The sequence below is a fragment of the Xyrauchen texanus genome, chromosome 26, assembly GCF_025860055.1.
Source record: "Xyrauchen texanus isolate HMW12.3.18 chromosome 26, RBS_HiC_50CHRs, whole genome shotgun sequence".
NCBI classification, from domain to species: Eukaryota; Metazoa; Chordata; class Actinopteri; order Cypriniformes; family Catostomidae; genus Xyrauchen; species Xyrauchen texanus.
In genome coordinates, this window is record NC_068301.1 from 16,932,855 (window position 1) to 16,945,764 (window position 12,910).

Here is a 12,910-nt window from a genome sequence, read left to right on the forward strand (position 1 = left end):
CTTAATACTTATTGTTGTGTATTCATTTTTTTTGTACCACACTGTAAACTGAATGTTCAAATAAAGCATAAAAAAAAGAAAAGAAAAACATATCAGGGGTGTTAGGGGGTTTTGCCCAAGGTGTGAGTGCTGCATACCTTTCTCTCTTTCTTTATGACGTAATTACCATAACAATAATACGGTGTAATAACACAATAGAATATATTTAAAAAAAATCTATGAAACAAATCCTAGCATCACGCTATGCAGATCACCTAAGTATTTAGTCACCTTTCTAATACAATAGCTTCTGCCATGACACGCAGGAGGCCGATGCGCATGCGCAACGCATAGCTCTTTAAATATCCCCAGTCATCTGATGAAGCGCAACATTTGTTGCAGCCAATCAGGGAGGCGGAAAGAGACGGGCAGGGCGGCCATTGCTGATACTGGCAAAGCATTCACGGACCACCCTACAACGGATGACAGTATTCGCCTGTTCTTCAGCCCAGTCGGAGTAAACAGATTTCGGATAGGCATAATCAGGGAGGGACAAGTGGACAGGGGGAGAGGAGGAGACAGGGACAGGAAAAAACAAAGATGGCAGTGTAGATTAAGGGACGGACTATCGAAGAGACTCTGCATCAAACTGATAACTTTTTGGTTTTCGGGCGAATCCGGATCGTGTCGTAGTGGTTCGGTTTTGTTCGGAAGGTGGCCCAGATGCGAAGATCACGGCCGGGTAGCGAAGAGTCGCCGTGCGCGTGCTGTCACGGCGAATAACGGCACCAAGCAACAGCCTGTTGTTTTTTGTTGAGGCTTTGGAAAGCATTTTTTCTGTCTCTTTATAAGCTGTGAGCGAAAGCTAACCTGTGATATATCCTAAAAGAATATCAGGTCAAACTGATCCCCTAATCTAGTATAATATTACCCAATATAATCTGTTTGATTTGAGTGTTTACAATTGAATGCATTGTTGGTTCCTCAGATCCACCATCCTTACAGGCCAAAATAGCTTGGAAAAAACTGGAAGTCTCACTGACAATCAGCGAATCCTGTGCTCGAACAGCCCAAGAATCCCTCTCTGATAAATTTGGATCGGCCTTGGATGTCTTCGATGGAAGAGAGGATGGAATTAGGCGTCGCAGCCGCCCCGGGCTCATCTTCTGCGGGTCTGGGTGTCGGACCGGTGGGGGGCGCCTTGGATGCGGGTCCGGGAAGCGCAGGACTGGCAGGGATTCAAGAGGAGTCTGTTTTGCGGAGAGACGGTTCAAGTACCGAGGCCGACCCGGACGCGCCGCCCAAGAAGCGCGTGAGACATCTGGAAGGTGAAGCGGGGAAGCTCGAGGAGCGGCTATACTCTGTGTTGTGCTGCACGGTGTGTCTGGACCTGCCTAAAGCCTCTGTGTACCAGGTAAACAAGCACAATGTCATAATGGAGTTCACACTTTTTTAGGTATGCAGCGATCAAAGCATGCCCAGAGATGTAGGTACAGCCTGTAATAATAGATACGAGGGGCGTTCAATATAATAGCTCAAATGTTTAGGATCTCTGGCATTGTGATTATTTACTTTTTACCTATTTGAATTTCTGATAAAATGCGACAACTTGAAAACTGTGACGCAACCTTTTACACATTTGCCGAACCCCATAGTATCCTCTTGAAGCTTTTTTTTTTTTATTATTCTTTTTGACCATGTTTTAGTATTATTTAAGGTTTAAGTGGTTATACAAAGAAGCTTAATATGATACTGACCTAAACATCTGTTTTTTTTTTTTTTTTTTTTGTCTTCAAAGGCAAACATGACAATCAGGGTGGTCACATGTTCAGTTTAACCCAATCACTGCTGATCTCTTCTAGTCACCCCTCCCCTAAATACACTGCCTGGTCAAAAAAAAAGTGGCATACTCTAATATTTTGTTGGACTGCCTTCAGCTATGATTACGGCGCACATTCATTGTGGTATTGTTTCGATTATCTTATGCATCATCACAACATTTATTCCCCCAATGTTGCATACATTTTTGGCCAAGATACTTGTATTGATGATGGGAGAGTCAAACCACTCCATAAAGTCTACTCCAGGACATCCCAAAGACTTTCAGTGGGGTTAAGGTCAGGACTCTGTGGTGGCAAATTCATGTGTGAAAATGATTCCTCATGATCCCTGAACCACTCTTTCACAATTTGAGCCCTATGAATCTTGGCATTGTCATCCTGGAATATGCCATCATGGAAGAAAAAACATTTCAGTACATTCAGGTATTCATTTTATTGCTGCATAATGTTGCTGAGCCTAGACCTGACCAATTGAAGCAACCTCAGATCATAACACTGCTTCCAGATGCTTGTACAGTGGGCACTATGCATGACGGGTGCATCGCTTTGGAATGGTGTAAATCTGGACTCATCAGACCTCATGATCTTTTTCTGTTGCTCCACAATCTTTATTCTCCCTAGTAAATTTAAGTAATTTTTTCTGATTAGCCTCACTAACAAGTGGATTTTTTGTGGGCACACAGATGTTTAGTCCCAATCCTGTAAGTTCTCGTAGCAGTGAGTGTGTGGAAAAAGCTCTTACTTTCACTATTTAACATAGCCGTGAGATCTACAGTAGATTTTTTTGCGATGTGACTTCAAGCATTTGTGATGCTCATGCTACTCTCCACGATCCACACACAACTTACCACGTGCCCCATTTAGAGCGAGAACCACTAATCACGACCATGAGGAGGTTACCCCATGTGACTACCCACCCAAGCAACCGGGCCAATTTGGTTGCCTAGGAGGCCTGGCAGGAGTCACTCCGCTCACCCTGGATTCGAACTCGTGACTCCAGTGGTGGTAGTCAGCATCAATACCTGCTGAGCTACCCAGGCCCCCTCAGTCATAAGCTTTTAAGTATCTGCTTTTTTAAATCCGATGCGCGATTTGGCCAGGCAGTGTATGTACCCTGTTTAATTCCTCTGAAGGCACAGCCTGTAAACCAGCTGTAAAAGAACTTCCTTTTGACACTTTTCTCACGTTTGATCAAAACTTTTGATGTTTAGGTTTGCCTCACCTCTTTTAAGTCTTCTTTTATAACTTTATAAGGCCATAAATTATTTTGTATAATTTGTTATCAGCAGTCCTCTGCCTCACACTCCTATATCCACAACTTTTTTCCAGGGATTCTCTATGTGACGATTGCTAGATTGTTGAAATCCAGAGAAGAAATATGACATATTCTAATGACACGGGGCATGACAAAACCAATGAAAAAAAGAAAAAACATCCATGTGTACTTTTCTAGTGAACACAGACATCCTCTCACACTGACCAATGAAAGTAGCATGTGATTCAGGCAGAATGTTACACCACATGCAATATAATCCGTTTATCACCGAATGGGGCTTTGAATCCCATCAAATGCAACTAACATTTACAAGAACTGAAGCAAAACAAATAAGTCAGGAAGAACTACACTCACTGAGCACTTTATTAGGAACACCTGTACACCTACTTATTCATGCAACCAAATTTTTTAATTTTTTTTTATTAACTTATTATAATTTTTTTTATCAGCCAATCGTGTGGCAGCAGTGCAATGTATAAAATCATGCAGATACGTGTCAGGAGCTTCAGTTAATGTTCACACCAACCATCAGAATGGAGAAAAAAAAGATTGTTGGTGCCAGATGGGCTGGTTTGAGTATTTGTGTAACTGCTGATCTCCTGGGACTTTCACGCACAACAGTCTCGAGAGTTTACTCCGGTTCACCTGGTATTACGATGGGTCTCGTTTGATTCGAACATATGTGGTCAGGTGAGACGCATAGCTGTTCACACCTGGTCATTTACTGTAAATGCATCTCCTGTGACCACTTGTGTTCAGATTTGGAGGGGAGGTTCTCTGTTTCGTGATGACACATCAATCAGTTTGTCAGTGTGTTACTACATGATATTAAAGCAAGACAAAATCTGAAAAGACAAAGAAAGTGTAAAAAAAAAACCAATGCACTCTTTCTCCCAGATGCAAGTTGAAATTTAATCTAGGCACAAATGCAACATGACAAGCAAATTTGTCATTATTTTAGTGGATTACCTGAATTAAAGGAGCATCAGTTGTCGTGCTTGTCATCTGTGTTAATATCAGACACACTAAAGAAGATCCGTGAAGCTCTTGTGATTGTGCATGTATCTGCGTTTTTCAGATCAGACGGTTATTTCCTTTTAAAGCTGCTCGTAAACTGTAAAGTTTAAACTCTTGTTTTAGTGCAGTGGTTGATTGACAGGTGAGGGGTGGTGCTTCGCTACGGCCTGAATGCGTACAGGACTGATTAGCGTTTACACTTTAAATGCGATGTGGACATGTGCTTTTTTTACCACATTCGTATGTGGTTTCTGTGATCCAATCACAAACTGTTTTAGACCCTGTTTAGATCTTTATTTAGGGCTGACCACATCTTAATACCAGGTGGAAACGGGGCCTCAGAATGGTGCCAAAAGCATCCAGTGAGTGGTAGTTCTGCTGATGCAAATGCTTGTTGATGAGATAGGTCAACAGAGAATAGCCAGACTGGTTCGAGCTGACAGAAAGGCTGATAACTGCTCTGTACAATTGTAGTGTGAAGAATAGCATCTCAGAATGTACAACATGTCGAACCTTGAGGCGGATGGCCTACAACAGCAGAAGACCACGTCTGGCACTTTATTAGGACCATAGTGTTCCTAATAAAGTGCTAAGTGAGTGTAAATAAATTCCTTATCAAATTAATCAAACACAGATTCAACAGAGGAGCGTATCTCCTGTGATAGAGATCAGTTTGGTGAATTAGTAAACCAGTAACAGATTTATTCAAAAGATTAGTTAAACTTTAAACTCATCTTTAAATTGGTAACATTCAACATAATTTTTCATCACAAATAATTAATAATGAATTAGATTTGTTCATCATTTAAACATACATTAATAGTTTTATGTAGTAATTTATAAGCATGTTATAACTGGTTTATAACATTTATTTGTGACAGCTAAATTTCTTTTAGGTGCATAAATTGTATTCATACATTTGTAATGTGCTTTTATCTCACTTACAGACAGTGCTGGTAGATTACTTCTGAATTGTAAACAGGTACTGTTTAAAAATTACGTTACAAAAATGGCAATCGGTAATGTAATCTTGCAGATTACATTGTTGATGTAATCTAATGTGATTACTTCCAACCTAACTCTTTTATTTGATGTTACTTGAATTTGAGTAGGATAATCCATTTTAACATAAATATACAAAGAAGGAATATATATTCCATTCTTTATTGCTAACAAAAAGAACCTCACAAAAACAGCTTTTCTAGACTTTGTCTACGTTTACATGCAGCCTCATTATACGATTACAATGTGATTAAGGCAGTACTGCGATTAAACTGTTGCTAATGTAAACAGAATATTGCGATTATGCTAAAAATCAGAGTAGTGACAATCACAGTAAGATATGAGGAGTACTCCTGTTTTAATCGCTTTATACAAGCATGTAAATGCTTTAATCGCATTACTTCCACTCTGACCAAAGTGCGCCTGCGCCATTGCTGCAGACGGATGATGTCAACTCGAGCACAGGTTTCGAAAACATCACAAAACAATAGAAGCTGCACTTCTCGGCTTCACATGAAACATCAGTTTCTTGCACTGTTTTCCAGCAGTGGTGCTCCCCGTTGCAGAATCTACAGCCCCACGGCAAAAAAAACGAATGAATCTTTTGAACGATTCTTTTCAGTGAATCAAAACAGACAGTCAATCAGTGTAGTTCGACAAACAAATGACTCTAATGAACAGGTACATTTTAGTGAATCAAAAACAGACAGTAGTTCAAAAAGACACACAAACTTACTAATTTTCCTTATGCCTAGTATTTGAAGATACATATTAGCAACAAGATGTTTTTTGTAATAATTATAAAGCATTAAAACATAAATGTTTTTGGGCCTGGGTATCTCAGCGAGTATTGACGCTGACTACCACCCCTGGAGTGGCGAGTTTAAATCCAGGGTGTGCTGAGTGAATCCAGCCAGGTCTCCTAAGCAACCAAATTGGCCCGGTTGCTAGGGAGGGTAGAGTCACATGGGGTAACCTCCTCGTGGTTGTGATTAGTGGAGTCTCCGTGGTGTCATGCACAACGAGCCATGTGATAAGATGTGCGGATTGACTGTCTTGGAAGCGGAGGCAACGGAGTCTTGTTCTCCGTCACCCGGATTGAGGCGAGTAACCGCGCCACCTCGAGAACCTACTAAGTAGTGGGAATTGGGCATTCCAAGTTGGGAGAAATGGTGATAAAAAATAAATAAATACAAATTAAAAAGCATAAACATTTTCAGTATAAGAATAATCATGGTATTGACAAGTTGCATGTAAACGGGATTGAAGAGATTTACATAAATCATGTAAACGTCTTAATCTAATTATTCCCTATATGTTGATTATTGTAATATTCAGAGTATTGGTGTACATGTAAACATAGCCAATGTCTAAAAGTCCATTAAACATTACACCAAGACAACAAGATAATTTTAAGTGCATAAAACAAATGCAACATTACGAACATTAATTAACATAAAATCAAAATTAAATTAGTGGAAATTAATGATCATAAAACCAAAAGCAATTGTGTTTGGGTCAAAGCTTTAATCTAAAAACACTTTTAACCTTTATTGCTTACTGATAGTCCATCACCTATTCCAAACCTAAGGTATAAGATTATTACTTTTGAAAAAAATAAATAAAAATTAAACACATTACTGTGATCAATAAATTATAAACAATTGTTTATGCCATTGCCTAATTAACATGCAATCCATAAAAAGTAACTGTAGTCTGAGTATGAGAATTTTAAACTGTAATTTAATCTAATTAAAAGAACTTTAAATTTGTAATCTGATTACATAATCCAGATTACACGCAATCTGATACGACCCAGAACTGTTTACTGAGCATGAAATTGCAGGCTTTTAAAATTTTAAACAATTTCACTTTTACTGAAGACAGTGAAATAAAGGTTACTTTCTCGCATATCCCCTAAATCATTCAGGAAAGTCCTAGCCAGGGTCACTCATGGAAAACAGGGAAATTCCATCCTAAATCATGTAACAAGAACAGTACATTTACTCAAACAGCACTCTTTGAGAAAAAAACATTACATTGTGCTTATCAAAAGAAAAAGTTTCAGCTCTGCCCTCTGTGCTATGGACTGAAATCGTTTGCTCTCATTTCACAGTGTACAAATGGGCACCTGATGTGCGCTGGCTGTTTTATCCACCTGCTTGCTGATGCACGTCTAAAAGAGGAGCAGGCTACGTGTCCTAACTGCCGCTGTGAGATCAGTAAGAGTCTGTGTTGCAGGAACCTGGCGGTGGAGAAAGCCGTTAGCGAACTGCCCTCTGAGTGCAGCTACTGTCTCAAACAGTTCCCTCGCTCCAACCTAGACCGCCATCAAACAGAGGAGTGCCAGGACAGGTACTGGTAAAAATAATAATAATAAATACAAATCTGACACCTGAATGAAAGTGCTAAACAAAGATTATGCTCAAAACATGCAAACTCATAGTCCCATTTTAATGGACACACAAATATAGATGCTGAGTTAGGACTAATACACATCACACACATTCACTTAACAGCTTCAAATTTGGTTTACTCTTATTCACATAAGCTTGGACACTGAAATACTGTGCAAAATATTTACATATTTGATACTCTTAACTGCTAGTGATGAATTTGGTTGGTCATTTTGTTTCATTATTTCTGATTTGTTCTGGAAATAGAGTGACACATTGTAAGTACAAGCGGATTGGCTGCCCATGGCAGGGGCCTTTCCATGAGCTTAGTGCTCATGAGGCAGAGTGCTCCCACCCCTCTAAGACTGGCATGGAGTTGATGGGTATACTGGACGAGATGGACCATAGCCATCGCAGAGAGCTACAGCTCTACAACAGCATATTTAGCCTGCTGTGCTTTGAGAAGATTGGTTTTACAGGTATACACACTTAAAAAAAAATGAAATCTTGTATAATTAAGTATTTAGACCCTTTACTTTGATTACAAATGGAGCTCAACTTATTTAATTTCTTTTGCTCATCTTTGTTATGACTCTAGAACCTGATGATGTTGTACGCCTACTAGAAAATCACTCGATCACACATGATTTAGAAAATAAAAGTCCATGGAAGTGCATGGTAGAGCAAAAACCAAGCCATGAGCTCAAATAATGCTTTGTAGAGCTTTTAGTTAGGATCTTGTGAGTAAATGCATTTATAAAAGTGTACAAAAAAAGTGCCAATGCACTAAAGGTATCCAGGTGCACAGTGGCCCCTATCCTTATCAAATGGAAAAAGTTTGGAATAACAAAGGGATCGTTTCTGCGCCAAAAACCCCAATTTGGAATTCCCAATGGGCTCCAAGTCCTCATGGTGGCATAGTGACTCGCCTCAATCCAGGTGGCAGAGGATGAATCTCAGTTGCCTCCGCATCTGAGACCGTCAATCCACGCATTTTATCACGTGGTTGTTGAGCGCACTACCGCGGAGACATAGCACGTGTGGAGGCTTCATCCACGCACAACTCACCACACGCCCCACCGAGAGCGAACCATGTTATAGTGAACATGAGGAGGTTACCTCATGTGACTCTACCCTCCTTAGCAACCAGGCTAAGTTGGTTGTTTAGGAAACCTGGCTGGAGTCACTCAGCACACCCTGGATTCGAACTCGTGACTCCAGAGGTGGTAGTCAGTGTCTTTACTCACTGAGCTACTCAGGCCCCCCCCGCCAAACAAGTTTTTTTTTTTTTTTTTACAAAGATTACAAGGAGGCATTTTGGAGCAGGGCTGGAATTAAACTCTGCAGGGCTCTGGCCCTTCCGGAACTGAGTTTGACAACCCTGGTCTAGCTGATCCCATAAAAGCTCAATAGGGTTAAGATCATAACACTCTTTTACAATTATCTGTTGTCCAATGTCTGCGTTTCTTTGCCCACTCTAACCTTTTCTTTTAGTTTTTCTGTTTCAAAAGTGACTTTTTCTTTGTGCAATTCTTCCCATAAGACCTGCACCCCTGAGTCTTCTCTTTACTGTTGTACATGAAACTGGTGTTGAGCAGGTAGAATTCAATGAAGCTGTCAGCTGAGGACATGTGAGGCATCTATTTCTCAAACTAAAGTCTGATGTACTTACTTATCCTCTTGTTTAATTGTACATCTGACCTTCCACATCTCATTCTGTCCTTGTTAGAGCCAGTTGTCCTTTGTCTTTGAAGACTGTAGTGTACACATTTGTATGAAATCTTCGTTGTTTTTTTTTTTTTTGTCAATCTCAATCATTGTATAGCCTTCATTCCTCAAAACAAAAAGCTGTTTCTTTTTTCCCATTTTTGACCTAATATTGACCTTAAGACATGCCAGTCTAATGCATACTGTGGCAACTGAAACACAAAGACAATTCATTCTACTTCATTTAAGGAACCAAATAGCTTTTAGCTGTGTTTGATATAATGGCAAGTGATTTTCTAGTACCAAATTAGCAATTTAGCATGATTACTCAAGGATAAGGTGTTGGAGTGATGGCTGCTGGAAAATGGGGCCTGTCTAGATTTGATCAAAAATTACTTTTTTCAAATAGTGATGGTGCTGTTTTTTTACATCAGTAATGTCCTGACTATACTTTGATCAGTTGAATGACACTTTGGTGAATTAAAATATAAATTTCCTTCTGAAACATCAAAATCGGTACATTATTCCAAACTTTTGGACGCCCGTATATATAGCCATATTGAGAACTGAGATTAGGTACTGCCACAAGAACACACGTTAAGCATGTTTAGCCAGACCAAATGGTTCTTAACGGATTAAGAGAGCTGTACCAGGTTATTGTATCTCATCAATGGGAAAATAAAGTCTCTACCATAAAAAGTATGGAAAAAGTGACAGTACTTTCTGAAAGTGCTACATACTTTCAAAAACATTTAACGTTTTTATACTCAATATCTCATTTCAGAAGTGCAGTTCCGGCCGTACCGCACCGATGACTTTATCACGCGACTGTATTACGAGACACCACGCTTCACAGTGCTCAACCAAACGTGGGTGCTGAAGGGACGGGTCAACGACTCAGAACGCAATCCCAACCTGTCTTGCAAACGCACACTCTCCTTCCAGCTCATCCTGAAGAGCAAAGTGAACTCTGCACTGGAGTGCTCCTTCCTGCTGCTGAAGGGCCCATACGATGATGTGAAAATCAAACCTGTCATCCAGCACCACGTCTTCTCCAATGATGCGAATGAAACCGAATACGCTCTGCTGCCCATCAGTGACAGCGTGGAGTGCAATAAGCTACTGGCTGCCAAAAACATCAACCTCCGCCTCTTCATCTTTCAGATCCAGAAATAGAGGCTTGAGATGATGGAACGGTAGAAATGGATCAGACGAGGGAAGGAGGGCATAGCGTGAACAAAGAAGAGGAGATAGAGGCAAGACAAGCACCACTGAACCACAGATACCTCTACAGGAGCAAGAAAGGAGACGGATGAAGACATATGGCCCATCAGTTCTGCAGTAGATTGTTTGTTTGTGTGCGAGTGTGTGTTTTTGCTGGTCAGCTTTCAGACCCTCTATGGCCAAAAAATCTGCCTTTTTAATCCACAATCTCTCCCAATTCCCTGCTGATCTCTCATTGGCAGAGGAAAACAGGCCTGCATGGACAACACAAAAGAGTCGGTGACTGTATTGTGTGTTTCCTTGAGCCTGTTTGTCAGTCAAGACCAATGATGATCGGGAACGAGCCTGCTGTGTGCCTGAATGAGTGAGTTTACTTCTGTAACCGAGATGGGGACAGGTTTGTCAGAGGTGTAATACAGCCTATCATTCAGGCAATGTAGTTTAAAACTGTATCCACGCAGTGTTCTGTCCCGATCGAAACCTTACCCACACAGACACTGCAGCACAGAGGCTGCAAGCAACTGCTTTAAGTGTATTTTTGTATGTGAAGGTAGCCATTTTCATGGAAGAGCAGCTATACAGTTAGGCTGAATAAAATGGCTGCCAACCACATAACCTGAAAGCGATTTTGCATGATTTTAGTTTTTCACACTTTTTGTTGAGTAGCATTGTAGCCTGTAATGTATCTTAAGTTTGACCTTATTAACAAATTTATTTAAAAAAAAAAAAAACCTGTGAACCTTTTTTCCTGCTGTGATTTTTCCCTCTTATATGATGTGTCCTTTTTAACCCCCCAGCAGTTTGTGAACACAAAGGTACATTTCTCACATTCTGATGTCATAATGCCATAAGCTAAGCCATCAATATTTATATTTATTGCTTTTATTTAACCTGTGTTCATTAATAAGGTAACAAAGACTTCACACTCACCACAGTGATACTGGAAGATCTGATTGTGATCCACTGTTACAGATCCTTCCCATGTTCTGCACCCATACACACACACACACACACAAAAAAAAAATCTTATTTTATACCTTCATTAAAAATACACAAACACAATGACACAGAGCTGAGGGTACACATGAGCCAACAGGGGTAATTGGATCTCATTTCAGATAAACTGGGCTGTGAGTGAACAGTTTAGACACTTGAATTATGAATGACAGAACAACAAACACAGTTGGGCTGATCAAGCAGAGACTGACTTCTGATTAGAGGAGTTTAGTTTAAAACTGTTTCTGCATTTAAAAGCTTTTAATTCTTACATTAACCTCTGGCTGTTTATGTGCCTTTCTATTAAAGCTCATTTAAACTTATGACACTGAATTTTGTAAACTTTCTTGACTGAGTTGACACAAATTAGTTTACTGTAAAAACTTGTGTTATTTACTGACAAAAGCTCAGTTATACATGTTTAAAATAGTAATTTACATTATATAGTTTATGACAGCAAAATCAAAGCACACTCAACATAATGGACATTTTTACATGTGGTTAACGAACAGATCATACAAGTTAAAGGAATATTGCAGTTTCAATACAAGTTAAGCACAATTGACAGCATTTGTATCATGTGATTACCACGTCCCTTGTTTCTTTGAAAAAATAAGGGAGAAATAAAATTATAAACAAAAATCAAAGTTACAGTAAGGCACTCACATTGGAAGTGTACCGACCAGTCTATAAACTTTAACAATAGAAAGTATAGCCACAAGATGTAAACATAATGCATTTTAACAGGATTTTAATGTTATCAAATCGATTGCAGGGTTCACCTCCGTTGATATGGCAACAAAGTTGTAATACTGGATATAACCTTATATTAATAAGGTTAGTGAGCAATTTAATAATACTAAAATAATGTTAGCATTCACTCTAGGAAGTGTAATTGAGCTTGAAATCATGATCGTGTCTAGATTTAGAGTGAAAAATGTGTTCTCACCCAAATTCCGATCTGATTGCTTCAGAAGACATGAATTAAACCACTGCAGCCTTATGGATTGCCTCTTAAGTTCTTTTTTGAGCTTGAAAGTTTGGTCACCATTACTTGCATTGTATAGAAAAACAGATTTCATATCTCCATTAAAATATCTTCGTTTGTGTTCTGCAGACGAAAGAAATTCATGCAAGTGACGACATTAGGGTGAGTAAATGATGAGTGAATGAATTATAATTTTTGGGTGAACTATTCATTTGATTCACAGACTCACAGTAGCACCATCTTTGAATTTTGACAGGAATGAAAAGGAGGCTGTGAGGGATAAACTTATCATTTCTCCAATTACATGCACTGTACAACCCCTGACAAACATTATGGAATCACTACACTTAGACGATGTTCACCCAGCTTTTTTACTTCGTAGCAAATAAACAAATCACAGATATGACAACATTTTTATTATTATTGAACAGCTGAACATTATGGCTTTAAACATCCCTCAAACATATAAGATGAAGTTATTTTA

At 39.4% G+C, this 12,910-nt stretch overlaps 1 protein-coding gene across 1 annotated transcript; it reads left to right on the forward strand.

Moving 5' to 3' along the window:
* The first annotated feature begins 478 nt into the window (after positions 1–478).
* On the forward strand, positions 479–12,422 carry LOC127619736 (zinc finger TRAF-type-containing protein 1-like). The gene is made up of 5 exons (XM_052092705.1): positions 479–876; positions 968–1,393; positions 7,232–7,470; positions 7,779–7,990; positions 10,003–12,422. Exons 2-5 carry the CDS (start codon positions 1,088–1,090, stop codon positions 10,392–10,394), a joined length of 1,149 nt encoding a protein of 382 aa, XP_051948665.1. The 5' UTR covers positions 479–876; positions 968–1,087; the 3' UTR covers positions 10,395–12,422.
* Positions 12,423–12,910: the final 488 nt, after the last annotated feature.